The sequence below is a fragment of the Macaca thibetana genome, chromosome 12, assembly GCF_024542745.1.
Source record: "Macaca thibetana thibetana isolate TM-01 chromosome 12, ASM2454274v1, whole genome shotgun sequence".
In the NCBI taxonomy this organism is placed as follows: Eukaryota; Metazoa; Chordata; class Mammalia; order Primates; family Cercopithecidae; genus Macaca; species Macaca thibetana.
Window position 1 is genome coordinate 42,427,196 of NC_065589.1, and position 21,784 is coordinate 42,448,979.

Sequence of the window (21,784 nt, forward strand, 5' to 3'; positions counted from 1 at the left end):
CCTCATCCCATCTCATCTTCCCCTTTGTCCTGATGCCCACCAAGGCTCAAACATACTACTAGTAGCCTTTCTCTTCCTACAAATTGCTGAGTCCTTTCCTGCCTGAGGGACTTCCCACTTGCTCTCCCTTCTTCCTAAAATACCCTTCCTCCATCTCTGCAGAAGGTGGACTCATTCTTACTCCTAGCCCTCAACTTAAATTCCCACTGATTTCCTCGCACCTGTTATCACTATCTGTCCCCACTTTGCTTAGCGTCTGTTTCTCCCACTTGAACAAGGGCAGGCAAACTATGGCCCATGGACCACCATTTGTTTTTGTCTGGCCCATGATCTAAGAATGGCTTTTACATATTTAAGTGTTTGAAAAAGCTGCATTTTTAAAGAATATTTTATGACACATGAAAATTATGTGAAATTGGAATTTCAGTGTCCATAAAGTTGGAACTAGCAATGCTCATTTGTTTAGGTTTTGCCTATGCCTTCTTTCAGACTACAACTGCCGAGCTGAGTAGTTGTGTATGGCCCACAAAGCCTAAAATATTTACAGAACAAGTTTTCTGCATGGTGTACTGGAATGTAAGGTTGAATGCCCATTATTTGTCTCATCCAGTCCTTTACTCTCAGTGCTTGCTCCATAGCTAGTGCTTAATAATTATAGGTTGAAAAAAACCTTCCCTCTCTCCTAAGACTGTTATATCTAAGGGGATAGGTTGACTTACCTCTCTTTGGCTTATTCTCTTCTAAGAGCCAGTCAGGGAAATTTGGAACCCCAAATTTTTGATTTTGGGGAAGCACCTTGAAAACTGGACTGTTATATTTTTCTTGAAATACCTAGCACAGTACCTTGCATAAGGTAAGATGCTGCTAGAAACTGGAAGAACTCTTTTAGGGTTATCGTTAACAGGAAATTAAGTAGTGCATGCAAAGCACTTAGCACAGTGTCAGGTGTACAAAAGTGTTGAATAAATGTTTGCTCTCGCCTCAATTTTTCTTGCTATAATGGGAAATAAATATCACCCTTTATATCACTGTCACACAGACTAAACAAGAATGCTGTGTGTGAAAAAGCTTTGAAAGCTGCAGACACTATCCAGATAGACTTATCCAAGTGCAATATATTAACACACGTTGGCACTGAGCAGCCCTGTTTGGAGGGATGGGCACTGACCTGGGGGTGAGAACACTTAACATCCTAATTCTTGCTACTTATTAAGTGACCTTGGACAATCGCAACTTCTGTGGCTGTTTCTTCTCTTCACCTGTAAAACCAGCCTCTGAACAGAAAAGACCGTCCCGCGGGGTTCAGCCCTGGCCTTCTCTGCGGTGCCTTTCCCTTGCCTCTGGGATGGAAGACCCACCCGACTCCGAGGCGGCCGGCAGGGGCGAGACCAGTCTGGGGGCGTGGCGTGCCCGGGGCGTGGCCTCCCTCCCTCCCGGACCCGCCGCCGCCGCCGCCGCAGAGCCGGGCCGCACGGGGGCGCCGCTGGCACCGCTCTGCTTTCGGAGTTGCCGAGCAGCGGAGAAGGCGTTCACTTCCGCGTCCGCCCAGCGGCGTCAGGCGGTCACGCCGAGGGTCTGGCGGGCCGCAGGTCAGTCTGGGAAGCTGCCGACCCGGCCCACCCTGCCGGTGCGGAAGAGCCGGGCGCGGGATGGGCCGCGGGCCTGGAAGGCGGCGGGGCGCCCTGAGGAAGGGCCCGGGCCGCGCTGGTAACGCGCGCGTCCCGGGCTGCAGGCTCGGTCTTCGGGCCGATTTGGGGGTCTCCAGGCCGCGGAAGACCGTGACGGGGCTTTCTGGCTTCCCAGCTCCTCCCGGCTCTTGCCGCTTCGGAAGAGGAGTGTGAGCCCCTTGAGCGATGTTTCTCAAAGTGGGGTTCGCGGGCAGATCCCCAAATCTTTCTGAGGCAGACTTTCTGAGGTGCTCTGTGCTGTGGCCTGAGTGTCTTCGTTTTCCCAAGCGTCCCTGATGGTTTTGATGCAGGTGATCATAGGACCGCACTCTGGGGGACATTGTCCCCGAGGGCTGGACACTTTCCACATAGCAGGGAGCCTAACTGGGTGCTTTTGAGGATGGGGCCTGCGGAGTACCCCCCTGGTGTGGCCTTGGAATGGTGATGTTCTTCTCCTTAGGAGAGACTGCCTGGGGTTTGGGTAGGAGGAGTAGCTCTTAAATCCTGGGGATCGGGGTGCTGCTGTGTTATTGTAACCAAGTCTTGAGATGGACAGATGCTTAGAGAGTGAAAGGGCTGGGTTAGGAGCCATAGGGGTGAAACAGTGCTGAAGGAGCCGGTGTGGGATGAAGCAGGAGGAACTTGGGGTCCGTTCTGCCGATCTGGATTGGGGCTGGCCCCACAACCTACTAGCAGTCAGCCCTTGTGTGGCCCCTGTACACATCTCTCTCTTTTTTTACCCCAGGGTCCTCATCTGTCAACAGGGACGGTAGTTCCCATCCAACAGAGTTTTTGTGTGAATTAGGTAATGTGTGTCAAGTGTCTCTTACAATGATTGACACATCATAAGCATTCAGTAAATGGGAGTTACTAAGATGACACAGGCCCTGGCTTCCTTGGCCTACAGATCAAAAAGTAGGGATTAAACAAGTGGGGTAAAATGTGGACAGACACACAAAGTGTATTTGTAGAACTGTGCAAGGATTCAAACTTGGGGGTCAGAAGGATATGTGGGACAGTCATCCAAGAAATTAGGTTTGCTGAGGGCCTTGAAGAATAGCTAGGATTCCAGGGAGCTAGTAATGAGGCAGAGGGAACTAGTTCCATCCCATGCCTCAGAGGTGGCTCTCACACATGGATCTTTGGAGTGCTGCTCCTGGGACTTCTAGGCAGTGCAAGATGTCACATCCATAAGTGGTTTTGGAAGGCTGGACCTTTGGCCCATAATGGTTTCTGTTGCTGAACGTGTTCTACACACATGGTCTTCCTTAGATTTTAATGGTCTCCTTCCATTTTATTGGAGACTGGCTGGCATCTACAAAACGATCTTAGTTGGTCACTGAGTGAAAGTGAATTGACATGGATGTAGTTGAGCCTTTCGGCAGCCATTTTAAACTTGCTGTGAAATGTGTGGATACTGCAGATTTTCAATATTGGGAGTACCTTTCTCATCACAGTATTGTTCTAGGTGGGAAAACACCACAGTGTCACCTGTGGTTCTGTGATCTCCAGAATGGATTAAAAAATCCAACCCTTAAACCTTCCCTGGGCCGGGTGCAGTGGCTCACACCTGTAATCTCAGCACTTTGGAAGGCTGAGGTGGGTGGATCACCTGAGGTCAGGAGTTCGAGACCAGACTGACCAATATGGTGAAACGCCATCTCTACTAAAATTATAAAAATTAGCCGGGCATAATGGTGTGCACCTGTAGTCCCAGCTACTCAGGAGGCTGAGGCAGGAGACTCTCTTGAACCCGGGAGTGAGCCAAGATTGCACTACTGTACTCCACCCTGGGCTACAGAGCAAGACTGCATCTCAACAAACAAACAAACAAACAAAACCAAAAACTTCCCTAAAGCTTCATCCATTTCACAGTGAAGAAGCTGGATGATTTGGATATGTTATTTGTAGTTCTAGACTAGTCTGCCTACTGGTATATGTAGAATTCTCATCTCAGGCTGGGCGTGGTGGCTCATGCCTGTAATCTCAGCACTTTGGAAGGCCAAGACAGGAAGATTGCTTGAGCCCAGAAGTTCAAGACTACCCTGGGCAACACAGTGAGACCCTGTCTCATTAAAAAAAAATTTTTTTAATTAAAAGAACTCTAATCTCAATTGATAAATTATATATTCCTTAGTTACCTAAGAATTACAGTTATCATTGTTAATAATTCCTGCTCCTTTATTTCCTTACATTTCCAGAGTCAGTATCAAGTCCCTCAGTAGACACTTTATGGTTAAATTTTTATCATTATGCATAATATTCATAATTTATTGAATAGTTACCGTGAGCCAGAACTGTTCTAAATGCTCTTTTGCTGTTTTATATGTTCTTTTAATTATTCCTCTGATAGTCCTTTGAGGTAGGCATCATCACTGCCTCCATTTTATAGAAGAGGAAGATAAGTAATTTGCCCAAGATTCTAGAGCCGGTGAGGGGAAGAGCCTAGCAGCTCAGTTCCATGCTGTCCACTGATCTCTGCAGTCTAGAGGCTCCCTCAGACTTACCATGGTTAAAAAGATATGTGAATACTGAAGATCATAAGCAGGCCTCACCTTTGTTTGCCGTGTGACAGAGAGTGCATTACCATGTTTAAACAGTCATTTCAACAGCGATGATTGCGTTGTTAGTCGTTTATTATATTTTACAAACCCTCTGAGCCAACATTTTCCAACTTCTTAGCATATCTCGAAATTCTCTTATATAAAATCCTTCAATTCAATATTGCCAGTACTGAGGAATTTATTTTCAGTCATGTTTTATTATCTATTTAGTGTCTTGTTGTAAATGGCAGGGATGACTGTCCTTTGTTTTACAGAGGGAGACGGAGACATCATTGTTTTGAAGTTTCTGAAAGTGTTGGGAGGCAAAAATTGAGGTGCCTGGGGGAGAAATGGAAGGCCACAAGGCAGGAGAAGAGGTGCTAGATGTTCTCCGACTGAATGTGGGTGGCTGTACTTACACAGCCCGGCGGGAGTCCTTGTGCCGCTTCAAAGACTCCATGTTGGCATCTATGTTCAGTGGTCGCTTTCCTCTAAAAACAGATGAGTCAGGTAAATGTCTAAAGTCTGAAAGCATGATCTGAATATTTATTAACACAAGAGCCCAGTTTAAATTCCCTTTGATTTTCCTAATTACAACGAAATGTACTAGATGAATATACTAATTACTGAGATCATTAGGACTCTATGGAGATTCATTAAGTACATGGAGAAATTAAATACTTTTTCTGAAAATCTGTGATCATGTTGTTAAAAGTTGACAAAGAAGTAACAGTTCATAAAGGCTGGTCATAACCTAATTACGGGGATTAACTATATTTTGAAACGTGTTACTTTTGTGCAGCTTTGAGTGATGATATTGACAGTGATTAAATAGATTTGCTTCTCTCTGTGTTCTTCAAGTTAGAAAATGTGTTTGTCTGGAGAAAGCAGCTGTCCTTATTGCTAGCAGAGCAGCCATCATCATTGCAGAATTAGTGTTGGGCTCGCCACCTAGCCTAGCTGTGTAGTCTTGTTGTGTGGCCGATGTGCATGGCTGAGAAAAAGTCTGTGCAGTGATACCGTCAGGTCTAAGGAGCAGTGGACTGAAAACTGGGTTTCAGAAGAAACTGTAAATCACACAGGTAGGGTTCTGGGACTGCTCTCTGCTTCCAGTGCTCTGGGACTCACTGAACCTACTACTGGTTGTAAAGAAACTTCATCAATACAAATGAGGTTTTTTGCACTGCATATGAGCCCCAGACCCACTCTTGGTTCTGTGTTAGAGGAGAAAGATTGAGGAGTCTTGAACATAAGGGGCTGTTCTGCTGTTAATAACCCTGGTGTTAGGAGGTTGCTTTGCTGGTTAAACGGCAGTTGAAAGACTGGGGGAAAAAAGTCACCAGTGGCTGGTGCCCAGGGCTTGGTATCTACCTGGGCAGAAAGGTTGTTGGGGCAAAGATGGTAAGCAGAGATTGAGTTCTCTTCTCTGCCCCTAAATTTTATCTTCTTAATCCCTTCCTCATGCAGAGGTTTTTCTTTTTTTTTTTTTTTTTTAAATTCTGCTAAATTATCTAAGAAAAATATTTTATTATAAAGTAGTACCAGCATAGCGTTTCTTCTTTTTTAAAGTTTGGGTTCTCATGGTACAAAAGAACTAACCCAGTGATTCCAATCATCTGGCATGCCTGGAGCGAGGAACCCCGGGTTTGTAGTGTTGCTGACAGGCAAACACTGGACATAGTGATGAGCACCCCACATGCTCTTTTAGTGAGCATCTCCATATACCTGTTCTAGTCCAGCTGAGATAAGGTTGGGGTAAACTTCTGTTTCTACCAGCAGTGTGGGGTGCCCGTAGCTTTTGCAGTGGCCATTGTGGGAATATAGTCATTGCATCCAAAGTTCTAAATGGATCTCGGAATATCTTTTCCCATATGGTAGTGAGAATGCAAAGGTCCACCACTGACTCATTCAGTTTCTTTGTGTACAAGTTAGAAAAGGGTGCCCTTTTATCCAGGAAGATGCAGTTCCATGCCAGGGTGCATGGCTTGGTGGGCAGAGTGTGGGTTTGGTTTTAGCCTCTCTTGGCCACTTGGCCTAGCATGGTATATATAGTATACCAATACAAGCAAACATGGCAACCCTGGTGATATATGTTTGCATTCAAACTTATGTGCAGTATTATAGAACTACAGGTGATTTTCCCACACAACTCATTCAGATTCTGTTTTACAATATCACCTATTTGTGAGCAGAGGGTTGCTGGTATATCATATTTGGTGTTTGAATAACCAAAAGTCTAGCTTAGATTACATAAACCTGTTTGAACACTAGATGTTAACTTTCAGGTGAGAAAGAAACATTTATAACTGTAGAGGTCCTCAGACCTAGTTTGATTTGTTGAAATCTTATTGATTGACAGAATCTCTACAATCATTTTTGAACTGAATGTTTTCTAGGGGCTTGTGTTATTGACCGTGATGGACGTCTGTTTAAATACCTTTTGGATTACCTTCATGGAGAAGTTCAGATTCCCACAGATGAGCAAACCCGCATCGCCCTACAGGAAGAGGCTGATTACTTTGGCATCCCTTATCCGTACAGCCTGTCTGACCATTTGGCCAATGAAATGGAGACATATTCTTTAAGGTCAAATATAGAACTTAAAAAGGTCTTGGCATTTTTTTTTAAGTTTTCAAATATATATATTTATGATGCACAAAGCAATATGTACTATTTTGCTTAGCCTGTGTTTTCACATTAACGAAACAGGATAGTTTTTATACGCTTTGAAGACATGTTTCTTTACTACTACTTCTCATTTTTTAAGGCCAAAGTTCTTGGAAAGTGTATTGCCACTCAAAAGTTGATTGAGTTTATATCCCTCATTGAAGATTTAGCACTTTTTGATGGCTTTTTTATAGAACTCAGGAAATTCTTTTTAAATTAAGAGAAATACTATACTATGTGAGGGCATAGTGGTATTATTTTATTTACTAAAATGATTTTTGAAAAGAATGATCCTGATAAATAATAAAGCATCTTACTTGATTTAGTAAGTGTAGTAGTTTTTTTACTAATTTAAAACATTAGTTTGGCTAATTCACTTTGAGATCAGTAAATGTCTTTTTAAGATGCTTCTATTTTAAATTACATTTTAAAGATCTTTACGTGATTTGAAAATCCTAAGTACCTGTTTTTGTCTCATTGAAAGTATTATATGTGTTATTAATTAGCACTTTTGAGCATCTAAGAAAAATATTTTTTCTTAGAAAATTGTTAATAGTGAAAACTGATCTGAACTGGTTTGAGTTCTTTGATTTAGATGTCAGCGTTTAGGAAGAAAGCTGATGGGTGGTTGGTTATTAGGAGTGCAGCATGAAGAGAAAGTTGGTTTGGTTCCAGATCCCCTTTAGGAATTTGCATAGTTATATGGGTTCTGCTACTGAAGTTATTCATAAACTATATTTTCAAACAGTAGTCTTTCCCTGCTGTTGCCACATCTGCAGAGTGAGGCCTGACTAGAAGGTTGGGAGGGTTAATGCTCATCTTCAGAAGTCTCAGCTCCATCGTCTTTTATTCCTGGTTTTTATTCAAAAAGGACCCAGCATGCCCACATTCATGCTGTCAGCCAACACATGTTTATTTCAAGTGCCTGTGAAATGTTTGGCACTGTACAAGGGGCTGTGTGGAACACCAAGAAATACAACATGCCGTTCTTTGCCCTTGAAGTTTATAGTATAGTTGGGAATTCTTGTAGATGTATGTGTAAGTAAAATTCCAAACTAGTACAGGAGTTAGATAGCAATATTAAATGAAAGTGCAAGACATGGTAGGGCCTCATTTTCATTCACTGAGTCAGTGAATACTAGGCATCTCCTTTGTGTCAGGCACTATTCCAGACACTTGGGATATAACAGTGAACACAACAAAGTACCTGTCCAGAGTACTGACAGCAGTAAAGCTGTTCCTCCCAGGGAAAGCCCTGGTAGCTTCACAGTGTGAAACCCTTCTGCTCTGTGCCCTGGAGCACCTTGTGGTCTCACTGGTGGCACTTCTTTTTTTTTTTTTTCTGTGAGATGGAGTTTCGCTCTTGTTGCCCAGGCTGGAGTGCAATTGTGTGATCTTGGCTCACCACAACCTCTGCCTCCCGGGTTCAAGCGATTCTCCTGCCTCAGCCTCCCGAGTAGCTGGGATTACAGGCATGCGCCACCACGCCCAGCTAATTTTGAATTTTTAGTAGAGACAGGGTTTCTCCATGTTGGTCAGGCCGGTCTCAAACTCCCAACCTCAGGTGATCCGCCTGCCTCGGCCTCCCCAGGTGCTGGGGTTACAGGCGTGAGCCACCACACCCAGTCCTGGTGGCACTTCTTACACAGGGTGCTGGCAGCTTGTTCAGTGTCTGTCTTCTGCATTAGCTATAAACTCTAGGACGGCTGGGACCCTGTCTCACCATTGTTCATAGTTAATATCTTCAGGACCTTAGAGCTCAGCACAGAGCAGGAACTTAATATTCAAATGAATGAATGAATAGGTGGATAAGTGCCAAATGAGTTCAGGCAGCATATATTGAGTTTAGATATTGAGTTTATATATTCATATCTTTCAGTGTAAAAGAAAAATCAATCTGGTTAGTCCATGATTAGAATTTGGAGCTAAAAGTAGGGACCAACTATGGGGTTAGTCAGTAGAAGGTAAATGGAAGATTGTGTCAAATGGGAAATTTTGGGGAAATTACTCTAAAGGGAAAAGAAAAAGGTCTACATTTTAGTTATTATACGAAGATTTCAAAATTAAAAGTGATGTTGGCAGTGGAGGAATGATCTCATAAAGATTATAAAATTAAAAGTGATGTTGGCAGACTAAAGGAGTAAGAAATAAAATGGAATGTCCATGTGGAAAAGGATTCTGTAGATGAAAAGGTGTTCGGTTTTTGGGTGGTACTTTTTGGGATTGTCCTTCCCGCCCCGATTTAATTCAAAAAAATGTGTGTTTGATTTTTAAAGGTGTAAAGACTAAGCTGAAATTTATAATCTTTTTATTTCCCTTATGACCAGCTAGAATTTCAGCTTTTATATGAAAGTAATGGAGCATATTCATTTTTATTTCACTCTAGAATTAAATTCAAATTTTGTATATACTTTTTGCTTCAGGCTTTAACAGACTTCTGTGATTCATATGGCTTAGTCTGCAATAAACCAACAGTTTGGGTTCTCCACTATCTTAACACATCTGGTGCAAGCTGTGAGAGTAGAATTATTGGTGTATATGCCACAAAAACTGATGGAACAGACGCTATTGATAAGCAGCTGGGAGGAAGAATTCACAGCAAAAGCATTTTTAAAAGGTATGTCCAAATTTAAATGTGAAAAAGAACAAAATAAAGTCTTGGTCTCTTCTAAGAGGTGTTTCTGAATGAAATGTACTTGACTAGAAAAGACCATTGACACCTCTTAGGAGACAGAGTGAGCCATCTTAGCAGTTGAGATAGGCCTGCTTCATGAGGAAATTATAATTAAGATCATTTCACATACAGTATGGATAAGCTGCAGGCCAGCTGCATGATCTAATGCAGTGGTTCTCAATTGGGAGTCTGCTTCAGAATCCCCTACCCCAAGAGGCTTAAAAAGAAAAGAAGAGAAAGAAAAAAGAAAAGCCACATGCCCGGCATCTTCCTAGACCATAGAAGCATTGGCAGAAGAAGTCAGCAGGCCTATTGAGTGACCCAGGGCCAGCCTGCCTTGGTGTCTTCTTCTGAGAAATGACGAAGCACTTCCCTGGTCCCTTCCAGCTTTAGAAGTTTATGACTTGAACATGTTAAATTCTTAAGAGTTATTACTTAACATTTTTCCTGTAATCTTATTTACACTGGTTAATTCACTTAGCAATTTTTAAAAAAATTCTCTGGCAGGTGGGATTGGGTCGACTATTAGTGACTAATGCAGGATCATATAAGCTTGCCTTTTTAGATGATTAAATATGTCATCAGTTTCTGAATTCTTTACAGATAGGATGCTTCTATGTAAGATATGTAAGTGTCTGGCATAATGCTGGTCAAAGGTGAGTAATTTCTAAGTTCATTGGAGTTTACTGATTTTTCTAAAAAACGTGATATTAAAGATGTGTTGATTTGTCTACACGGTGTATATTGTACAATTAATAAAATACTCTACTATGGTAAAAAGAGATCAAAATGTAGGTTAGTGTATTATATAATGTGTACATGTATATCTATGTAAGCATATGTATACTTAAGGATCACAGAACAACTACTGAGTGCCTACGTATTTTTTCCCTTAATTAACAAGCTCTTATTAAATGTATATTAGCTGTATGTATATATATACATCCATACCTAGGTAGTATATTTTCATTATGTTTTGCAATATTTCTAGAGAGGCGGGAAATAATGTTCAGTACATTTGGAGCTATTATTCAGTAGCGGAGTTGAAGAAAATGATGGATGCCTTTGATGCTTGGGAAGGAAAAGGTACAGTGCAATTTTATTTCATGGAAGCAGGTGGACTTTTTACAAAGAAAAAAAAATAAGACAAAGTAAACTCAAATACTGAATTTCTTTGTTTTAGAAAGTATTCTTTTGAGTGTGTCAATGTATTTGTCATCTCATGGTAACACTGAGGCAGTTTACTTACAAATCTTTAAATCCCATGAGTTGCTAGGTATTATTAATAGTTTATAATTCAGTAACTTTAAGTATGCTTCTGTTAGCTAGGCTTATTTAATTTAATTAAGAGTTCATTTAGTATCTACTGTGCATTGGAAAAATACTTCAAATTAAGCATAAAATATGTAATCAAGGAAAGGGAGAGAAAATAATGCTGGGGAGGATATCTAAAGAGCCCTTATAAGGTAATTACAATAATCTTGAAATGTACACTTTGAAAACTGATCATTTTTCTCAAACTACAGAGTGAGAGTTGGTAATAATAATGCTGTTTTTTTATCTCCGATAAGTAGTTTACATTCGGTATCTCTTAGTCCTAACACAATCCTGTACACTACTTACCATTCCTATTTTATAGATGAGGAAACCGAGTCTCAGAAGGGCTTTGACACTTTCATAAGGATCACAGAAGGGTTACATGTTCTGTTCTATGCCTAAGCATTTTTTTTTTCTTAATTAACAACCGTGTATAGGTGCAAAGTATCGTAACAAGTCCTAAAATTGGATCCAAAGATAAATAAGACATATTCCATCCTCAGATAATCCTAAAAGCTAATAAAGACTGACTGCCAGTCACATAATGGGTAAAAAAACTGGGCCTGGTGTCATGTACCTATTGTCCCAGCTACTCAGGAGGCTGAGGCAGGAGGATTGCCTGAGCCCAGGAGTTTGAAGGTGCAGTGAGCTATAATCACACCACTGCACTCCAGCCTGGGTGACAGAGCAAGACATAAAAGGAGAGGAAGAAGCTTTTAAAAACTGCAAAAAAAAAAAAAAAAAAAAAAAGTTTGAAGCAGAAAACTGGGATCAATACCTTTTAAAAAGCATGCGACCGATTTTATCCATTTTGCAAGCACGTAATGAGGCATCATTGTGATTTAGCAAAGTTCTGGAAGGCCTGTGAAAATCCATAAGATAGGAAACAGAAATTAGAGAAAAAAATATTGGAAAGGAGAAGAAGAGTCGTTGTTATTTGTAGATAATGCCTTTTTAGAAAACCCCAAGGAATCAGCTGAAAATATTGTAAGTGCTAAATTTAGTAGGCTAAACTAGCTGGATACAATATCAGTATACATGGATCAGCAGCTTACCTATGATAAATCAATTAAAAATTATAAGGGAAACTCCCATTCACTATAGCAATAAGCGAAATGTAAAATAACTCGGACTGTCCTCGGGACTGACTACCCAAGAAATGCTTAGGTCTTTTCTGAAGAAAACTGCTAAAATGTATTTATCCATTCATAAAAAAGAAGACATGGAGATAATGGTGAGACATACCATGATCCTGAGTGGGAAATCTGAATATTATAAAGATGTCAGTTCTTCTCAGATTAAATTATAGGTCTATCAAAATATCAATGGGACTCTTTTGGAATCTTGAAGAAATGATTCTAAAATTCCTCTGAAAGAATAAATAGGTAAAGTAGCCAATAACATTTTGGGGAGTAGAAGTAATTAGGGGGATGAGTCTAGCTCTGTTTGATAGTAAAACATGCTACAGACCTATAATAATAAAAAGCATGTGCCTCTGATATAAGAATAGAGCAGAGATCAAGGGTGAACACCAGTAAAATTAGTAAAAGTACTATGTGGTAAAAAAGTATTAGATATCAATATTTTAATAAATAGTTGAGAAATATGCTTGGGAGGAAAAACAAAACTGTAACCTCATTATTTATCAAAATAGTCTCAGATGGATTTATGAAAGAAAAAAGAAAATGTAAGCAAATAATTGTTTTCTTAATAGGGAAAGAAATTAAAAGCTCAAAAATCACAAAGACAAAGATTAATAAAGTTAGTTGCATAACATTTAAAGTATTAGGAACTTTAAAACAAAAAAAAGCTGGACATGTTGGCTCACACTTAAAATCCCAGCACTTTGGGAGGTTGTGGCAGGAGGGTCACTTGTGGCCAGGAGTTTGAGGCTACAGTGAGCTATGATAGTGCCACTGTACTCCAGGCTATGTGACATAGCAAGACCCTGCCTCTTAACCCATTTATTCCTGAGGTTGCAATGTTTTGAATTTTTGCAATCGGACCTTGGCGATGACCTTGGGCATTAGGATATAAGTAACTCCCGCATGCTTAGTGTTCCAGTAATGGAACACTAGGCATAAATGTTAAACACAAAACAAAACAAAAAGCAAGAAACATTAAAAATTATAAATAAAATTTAAAGACTAATAAAAAACAAGGATAAATAATGTTGCATTAACTGGACAAAGTATATCCTTAATAGAGAGAAGGTTTATTAAAATTGATTAGAAAGGCAGCCACTACTACAAAAAAAAAAAAAAAATTACAAGGTTCATGACCATAAAATTCCCAGAAAAAGAAATAAACATGTAGCAGGAGGTTCAACTTCATTCCTTATCAATGAAATATACATTTAATAAAAGCTATTTTTATATACCAGATGAGTAAACATCTCTCATTAATTCCTGGTAGGAGTAAAAATTGATGTAACTTTTGGAAAGTAAGTTGTTAGGTCACATCAGTAGCATCAAAATTGTTTATATTCTTTGACCCAGTAATTTTACTTCTTGGAATCTATCTTATCTATGTTAAGGACATAAATGCAGACAAAGGTTTAGGAACAGAAATGTTCTCTGGCATTTTTCATAATAGGGACAAAATGAAAACACTTTAAGTGTCTAATGATTGAAGGTTAAATATATTTTGGCACATCCACAGAATGGAATATAATAAAGCTATTAAAGTTATTTTAAATAACTTTTTGCATAGATGAATGCCCATGATAAGAAATGATAAAAAGCAGGAAATAAATGTAAAGTATATCATATGAGTAGAAAAAAGACTGGAATGAAACATATTAGTCTGTCCTGAGCCAATGATTCCTGGTCTTCTGATTAGGAGTGACTTTGATTCCCTTATATATGCTTTTCTATATTTTCCAGGTTTTGTACAAGGGATGTGAATTACTTTATAGGCAGGAAAAAAAAGAAAGTTTTTAAACACATTGTGGTGTGTATCCATACAGTGGAATACTACTCACCAATAAAAGAAATGATCATTGCTGCATTCAGCAACATGGATGAATCTTAAAGCATCATGCTAAAGAAGCCAGACACAAAAGGTTGCATTTTGTATGATCCCATTTATATGACATTTCAGAAAAGGCAAAACTAAGGATGGAGGGGACATTGATTGCTAAGGGGTATGAGGAAACTTTTTGGGGTGATAGAAGTGGTCTACATCTTGATTATGACTATGGGTACATAACTATATCCATTTGTCAAAACTCATTGGAATGTGTACCTGAAAAGGATGAATTTTATTTTATGTAAATTATATCTTAATAAATCTGACTTTTAAAAAAAGCAAACTTAATGGACCAGATTTCGGAATGTTTTTATAGTATGTGTAGGTTTTGGAGTGTGATCAAGTGGTTCCAGAAAGTTAATTGTTTTAAAATGAGGATCATAGAGTTATTTGAGTATCAGATATGTCTGTTATTATAATGATTTATATGTCCAGCTTGCTAAATTGTTATTGTTACCAGAACTTTAATAAGAAGACAACACCAGATCCATTATTGGGACTTAGATTACTCCAAGCAATTTTCATTCAACATAATTGTTTGAGCTTTTTTCATGTGAATATATTTATGCTGCTTTTAAAAAAAAATTGAGATGGAAATTCACATAACAGAATTAATTAAAGCATACATTTCATTGGTATTTACTACATTCACAATGTTGTGCAATCATTACCTCTATCCAGTTTTAAACATTTCATCACCCCAAGAGGAACCCCCTAAGTGGTCACTCCCCACTCCACTGTCTCCCACAGCCCCTGGCAACCAGCAGTCTGCTTTCTGTCTCAATGGATTTACCTACTCTTGATATCTCTACAAATGGAACAATACGATATGTGACCTATTATGTTTGGTGTTTTTCACTTAGCATAATGTTTTCGAGGCTTCAAGAATACATGTTTTAGCTTTTAATAAAAAACATAACACATTTAAAAATTAAAATGAATTTGAATGGCATTTTTGCCTAACTCACTAGCTCAGATTCTTGTTGGAAATTGTGGTTATTGGGTGGTGATATCTCATATTTGTACAGTGCTTGTCATTTTCAGAGTAGTTCACAGAGTTCCCCTGATTTGATGTCACAGCAACCCAGTGAAGTAGTCAGGGCAAGTGTTACAACCCACCGCCTATACAATACTTACACTACTCCCTACGACTGGGACTGGGAATAAAGGTACTTGACAGTTTTTGAGTGCTTAGTCCGTGCTGGACCCTGTTCTAAGCACTTTGCATTTATTAACTCATTTAACCCTCACAATAGTCCTTCAAGGTACATAATCTTAATTGTCATCATTTCATAGCTGAGAAAATTCAGGCACAGAAAAGTAACTTTCCCAAGGTGACATGACTAGTGAGTGAGAGATGGAGATTCAGACCCACACAGGTTTTGCTGGAGCCTGAGCCCTCACTCTCAGCTGCCCTGAGTGTGCATAATAACCTGCTGAATCTTCTCAGCTAATCGGTGGCAAAGCTGGTGGCCAGCTCTTCCTGACCCAGGTTGTGAGCTGCGTTGCTCCCTGGCCCTAGCTCCTCGTGTGAGCGCTTCCTGTTCATGTTGTGCATACCTCCCTTTGCCAAATGGGAGGCATGAACCTCAGACTCTGGCAGGTCTCAGTGTTGCTCAGCATTTTGCAGTGGATGGTAGCTGTCTTAATTATCTCTTTTTACCTTCCAGGTGTTAGCTACTGGCGGGTGCCTCATGAGCTGATAGAGTGTTGGACTCTAGAAGAACGGCCTTTACTTGGAAGCCTGCGTCACATGGCTCCGATTCGAAAGAGGTTATCTATGCTGTGTTGATTATTTGTTTTGTTTTTTAATCGCTGACATTTTTACTGCCTTTGTGAAGGGGAAATGAATAATAATTCTTGACCTTACTAAGCTTATTAATCACCTATTTGAATATTGTGTCTTACCATCAAAATATAGATCTTGGTAAATATGAAGTTACCAAAACTATGTAAAAAGTGGGAATAATTCTTTGTAACTGCATGTGTAACATGTTCTTATTGAGAGACTGTGATTCTAAAAATGCTAGTGGACACAGTGGGAATGCTGTGGTAAATATTTTTGCCCCACAGAAGTGAAATCCCAGGCTTTATTGACAATAGTAAAAAAAAAAAAATCTATTTAGACTTAATGCTTGAAATTTCTTGTGGCTTATTCTGAGTTCCTTTCTGTTTCCTATTGCCACAAATAGCACTTTTAATTAATGGTATTTTCCTGTGTTCCATGAAATTATTAGCATTAAATTCACTCCACAGCTGTCTTTCACTGTGTTTTAAATACATTTAAAATCATTTTTTTTTTTTTTTTTTACAGTGCCTGGGTTTTATTCATGGCCTTCAGATGTTCTGATTTCTTGATCACATGTTCTACAATTTAATTAAATACCCCTATGGAATTTCAGACTACTTTCTTACGTTTGCCCTCTGGGTCTTTCACTGAAATGCAGAGATGCTTATTCAGTTTTTAGAACTTAACCATCACTTGTCAAAACAGATCTTATTTCTTAAAAGCCATAATTTTATTATCATTTATTTTGCCTTTTGAGCCTACAATTAGCAAATATATTTTGAGTCAAGAGCAGTGGTTCTCAACTAGGGGTGATTTTGCCTCCCAGAGGATATTTGACAATGTTTGGCAACATTTTTAGTTGACACACTGTGGGGTGGGAGTTGCTACTGGCATTTGGAGGGTGGAGGCCAAGGATGCTGCTAAACATCCTACAGTGCATAGGGTGGCCCCCAGAACAAAGAATGATGTGACCAAAATGGTAATAGTGCTGAGGCTGAGAAACCTCAGTGTGGAGTCTGGTGGAAGATGTAGACGGAAAACAAAGCAGGCAGGAGTGGTTTACGGAGACCCTCCTCTGTGTTAGTTATCTTTCCTCTACAGGTTTACGAAGCATCATTTTTGATGCATCAACAGGATAACGATGACAATGACTGAGAAGCACTTGTAAGGCCCAAGGAGCCATCTGGTCACCAGAGAAAATGTTCAGTAGGGATTTAGGGTTGAATATATTATATTTGCATTCTTTGCTACAGATGGCAATTTTCAAATAACCATGTTATTATGATCCCATTTCCAAGAATGGGAGTTCACTAAGTTGTAATCACCTCTAACAACACACTGATGCTATGCAGACTTGTAAGAGAGCTGTGAGAGGATTGCAGTCACCTTTCATGCTCCGGGTGGTCCTTAGGAAGTGAAGCTGAAGGAGCAGGCAAGGTTTTGACAATGATTGACAGTTTTAAGGTCATTTAAAAAAATGTTCCCCCTGTAGGCTTTTTATAATGAATGGTAAACTCAGTTCTGGAATCTTTGAAGGTTTGTCCATGACTATTCTAGCTGTCCCCAAAATGGGTTCCAAAGAATGCAAATTTTACTGACCATCAAAGGTTTCACTATAGAATGACTGGGAAATACAGATATCTTTAGTATAGACTTTTCATAATCTTTAATATGTTAACATGAATTTTAAAACTTCAGGAGGAGAAAAAGATATGCAGCAGTTTATTAGTTTTGCATTGCTATGAAGGAATATCAGGCTGGGTAATTTATAAAGAAAAGAGGTTTATTTTGACTCATGGTTCTGCAGTCTGTACAAGAAGCTTGGGGCCAGCATGTGCTTCTGGTGAGGTCTCAGGAAGCTTACAGTCATGGCAGAAGGTGAAGGGAAGCAGGTGTGTCGCATGGTGAGAGACAGCAAGAAATGCCAGGCTTTTAAACAGCCAGCTCCCACGTGAACGAATAGAGTGAGAACTCACTCCTTACCATGGGAGAGGGCACGAAGCCAATCCTGAGGAATCCTCCCTCATGACCCAAACACCTCTGCCAGGCTAAACCGCCAACATGGGGGATCACATTTCAACAGAAGCTTTGGAGGGGACACGCAGCCAAACTATATCAAGCAATATTTTAAATATTTATTTGATTGTGAAATTTTTTTTTCTTCACTAAATCTGTTTAAACTGCAGTTCTGGGAAAAACAATTTGTGATATTTCTGGTTATCCTGTAGGTCACATCATGATACTTGGGAACAGGGTGATATATTGTATAATTCTTATGTAACATGCCAAATTTTAATTTGCTGGTATTAATATTATGTGTGAGTTTATATAATTTGTATTCAAATTGAGACCAATCTTTTGTAAACTTGCTTACTGACCTTGGTGGGAGATGAGAGATGAGGTAGGTGCCCATAAACCTCTTGACTCTTTAATTCTTGACCAAAACCTTTCTGTTAACGCTGAAGGTAAACTTTGGAGATGTTTTCATGAGTTACTAAAACTGTACATGTGGAAAATGACATGCTTCTGTATTTCTAGGCGACTGATAACGTTCAATGAAGAGGACGAAGGTGTGAACTGTAAGACTGGTCCTAAGCCAGTTAGATTTTTGGGCCCTTCCACAAGTACCCAAATCAAAGTCAAGAACTCGGCCTCCGTCACGGTGTCTCCAGCCAGTGCCGTCCAGACGTCGGCTGGGGCGACAGCATACAGGTTTCAAAGTGGTAGCCGCAGAAAGGCAGCTCAGCGCTCTGCACCTTCTAGAACCACGGCCCTGGAGGGCACAGGGGCACCTGGGCATCCTCAGGCTTCCCTTGGGGCTGCGAGCGCTGAAAATGGAGGCACGCACTTACCTCCAGCTAAGGTGCTACTTTCCGACAAGAAGCCTACACCCCAGCGGGTGATAAAGCTGAAGAGGACACCGCTGTGCGCCACCGCGCCTTCCCTGGCCACCCCCACGGCCGCGAGGCAGGCCAACTCCCTCAAGCCGCTTCCCGGTGACGCTGCCCGGGCCTTGGGAGTGCGGACTGAGAACGGGAAGGACAAGGGAAATTGATGAAAGTGGTGGACTTGAAATTTCCCGTTCATCTCCCAAAGCTTTCAACCCATTTGATGCAAAGAAGTGACACTTTCTTAATGCAGTAAAGGGGAAGCTTAGGTTTATGTTTAGGATTCTATTCCTGGAATTGTGTGAGCCAGGAATGGAGGAGGGGAGACTTTCAGTGGTTAAGGCTCCATTTCTCGTTTTCCCAACTTTTAAATGATTATTTGTCTATGGACAGTTTGAATTTCTGGTTTTCAGTTTATTTTTTTTAATGATTAATTCGTATTAAGGCAACAAGACAGTACAACAAAATAATCTCTAGAGAGGTCCACTTTGTTGCTGAAGTAAACGTTACTTGTTGCAACCCGAGGATGGTCATAAGATTTGGCCTTCGGTATTCCTGTCTGGCAAAATGGAGGGGGTGATATTAGCGGTTCCCTGTACTATATCACAGCCAAGAGAGATTAGAGAGAGAAAATGTAGATCAAGGTGAGCTGCCTACAGATTACTCTGTCTCCAAAGACAACATGAAAAGAAATGATGGGGAGGAAAAAAACCCACAGATTTAATTCGCACTTTGACTCTCACTTAATTGAACTATTTTCTTTCCTAGATTGGCTTTTCTTACTCTTTTCTGTTAGTAGATTTATTTACAAACATCGCAAGAAGATTTCTTGGGACAAGAATTATATAATACGTCTTTGAAGTAAATTGCTAAAATATCCTATTTTAATTTGAATAGTGAAGTTTTGAAAATACTTTGAAAAAGAGAAGTAAAAGTTTAACTTTTTAACTAAAGTTAGTATTTGTTTTTCAGAAATGACCACTGAAGATTCATTCTGATTATACAATATGATTTTTATGCATAAAATTTCCATATAACTTGAATTTAATATTTTTAAACAGAATATTTTGATTAATCCTCTATTTTTTCATAACTATTCAGTTGTGTGTGTTTATTCTTAAATGTTATGTTTTGTAATTGGATCACATATTTCTACTTTCAGTGAGAGTATGCCTTCACTATGTTAAAAAATAAGCTCATAAAACAGGGTACTTTTTATTCAAATGCTTATCATTGTACTTGCATTGCTTTGAAAGAGTAAAGTAAGTATACTCAAAACATTACCTTTTACAAAATCAAATAAAACTTTTCCATAAAAAGTGGCATTTTCTGTGACTGTACTTTTTAAAGCCGTGGAGCCCTTTAGTAGTTTGAAAACTTATTAGTTTATTTAGGTTATCCGTTTTCACTTACAAAATTGCTTTCTTGTGCAGATAAAGCATGACATAACTAAATCAATTTTGGATAACTAGATAGCTTGCTTACTTTGCTAGAAAAAGTGATTACTTAATTGAAGATCCATGACTGTCCTATGGAATATATAAAATATTCAGTTACTTTTGAAAATGCTGTTATAGAGAATCCAGGCATTGTGGAAATCAAAGACCAAGTGAATTTTCAGAAGTACCAATCTGGACATTATTAGTATTGCTTGATTTAGGACATTTTGAGTTGCTAGACAGGAAACATGTTGATGATTAATCATGGGTGATTCTGTTGACATCCTCCATTTCTTTGCATCAAGTAGTTTAAGGGAAATCCATTCAGCACACTTAGTCTTTGTAAGAGGAGTGACTTTGAATATCTACTGAAGGCCGGGACAGCTGCAGTAGGGAAGGGGAAGATGCACCCTTATGGATATCAGGAGTCAAAGTCAAATTCAGCATGCTCGAGTAACATAAACATTACTTGGGTGTGGTTTCCTGGTGGCTAGCTTCACTTTACATGGAAAAACATTTTTCTTAATACCAGACTGTGCAAACACTAAAAGCGTTGGTAATTCATCATAACCCATTGCTCTTCCTAAAAAAAAAAAATGAAAGCTTTATAAATAGTGATTTGAGAAGTAGGTTTATAAAGTTGGATCAGGAGGCACTTAGAAATACTTAATGATTAGTAGGATATTTAAGTATTGTTCATATATTTAAAAAAAGGTTAGTGACTATACCCTTTCACATAATCTGTGTTGCAAACAGGTTTGCCCTGATTAAAACTGGTTAGTTGTGTCATGGATAGCCTAAGGCTGGCAGTGGGGACCTAATGAAGGATTTGTTTTGTTAATAATGCCTTATGTTAGAATTTAGCAAGTATTTTCACATATGTGATTTCATTGCTTTTTACATTTCTTTCAAATTTTTCAAATCTTTTTTTTTATAGTGACAGGGTCTTGCTCTGTCACCCAGGTTAGAATGCAGTGGCACAATCTTGGATTACTGCAGCCTTCAACTCCTGGGCTCAAGCAATCCTCCTGCCTCAACCTCCGGAGTAACTCGCTGGGACTACAGGCATGTACTCCATACCCGGCCAATTAAAAAAACTTTTTTTGTAAAGATGAGGTCTCACTATGTTGCCCACGGTACTCTCAAACTCCTGGCCTCAAGCCATCCTCCCACCTTGGTCTCCCCAAGTGTTGAGATTAAAGACAAAGAAAATGAGTTTCAGAAAAGTTAAGGCTACACAATAGGGAGTGTACACATTTTAGCCCCATTATCTGATTTCTGCAGAACCACACTGCATCACTGAAAAGCTAGAGGGAGGAAGTAAAAGTGTGAATTTCCTCAATATTTGAAGTTTTTGAGCAGGAAAATATTAGATTATGTGACTGTCTTCTACTAAACAGGGACTGTTGTTTCTGTCCCTCTAGAGTCTGGTACACAGTAGGCCTTTAATACATTTCTGAACAGTTGAGGGCCACCTCCTATCTCCAAATTATTTTAGAAAATGTATCTGATAGCAATCTTCAGAGGGTGTGGAAACTGCTTTTTGACCTTGCAGTTCCCCTCTGTTCCCCTTACTGTCAGGGTAACAAAGGAGGTGCTTTTGAAAATTCCTTGAGACAGTGAATATTGCTAATGACCACAATTACTATTGGTAATGACCATAACAGTTACGTAACTTTTCGTGTTGTTTGAAGTAATTTAGAGACATGCATCATCGGATCTGATGATGATTTCCAGAGAGGAAAGCAGAGGTCTGGCCTCCCTGCTCCT

General features: G+C 39.6%; 1 protein-coding gene across 4 annotated transcripts; it reads left to right on the top strand.

Moving 5' to 3' along the window:
- The first annotated feature begins 1,482 nt into the window (after positions 1–1,482).
- On the top strand, positions 1,483–19,894 carry KCTD18 (potassium channel tetramerization domain containing 18). 4 transcript variants are annotated; one of them, XM_050750724.1, is made up of 7 exons: positions 1,484–1,978; positions 4,486–4,720; positions 6,607–6,818; positions 9,301–9,494; positions 10,543–10,637; positions 15,569–15,671; positions 18,226–19,894. In XM_050750724.1, exons 2-7 carry the CDS (start codon positions 4,561–4,563, stop codon positions 18,740–18,742), a joined length of 1,281 nt encoding a protein of 426 aa, XP_050606681.1. In that variant the 5' UTR covers positions 1,484–1,978; positions 4,486–4,560; the 3' UTR covers positions 18,743–19,894. The 4 variants fall into 4 exon arrangements, with proteins under 4 accessions (XP_050606682.1, XP_050606681.1, XP_050606680.1 ...); XM_050750723.1 differs by having other exon boundaries at positions 1,484–1,589; XM_050750725.1 differs by lacking the exon at positions 4,486–4,720 and having other exon boundaries at positions 1,483–1,589.
- The last annotated feature ends 1,890 nt before the right edge of the window (positions 19,895–21,784 follow it).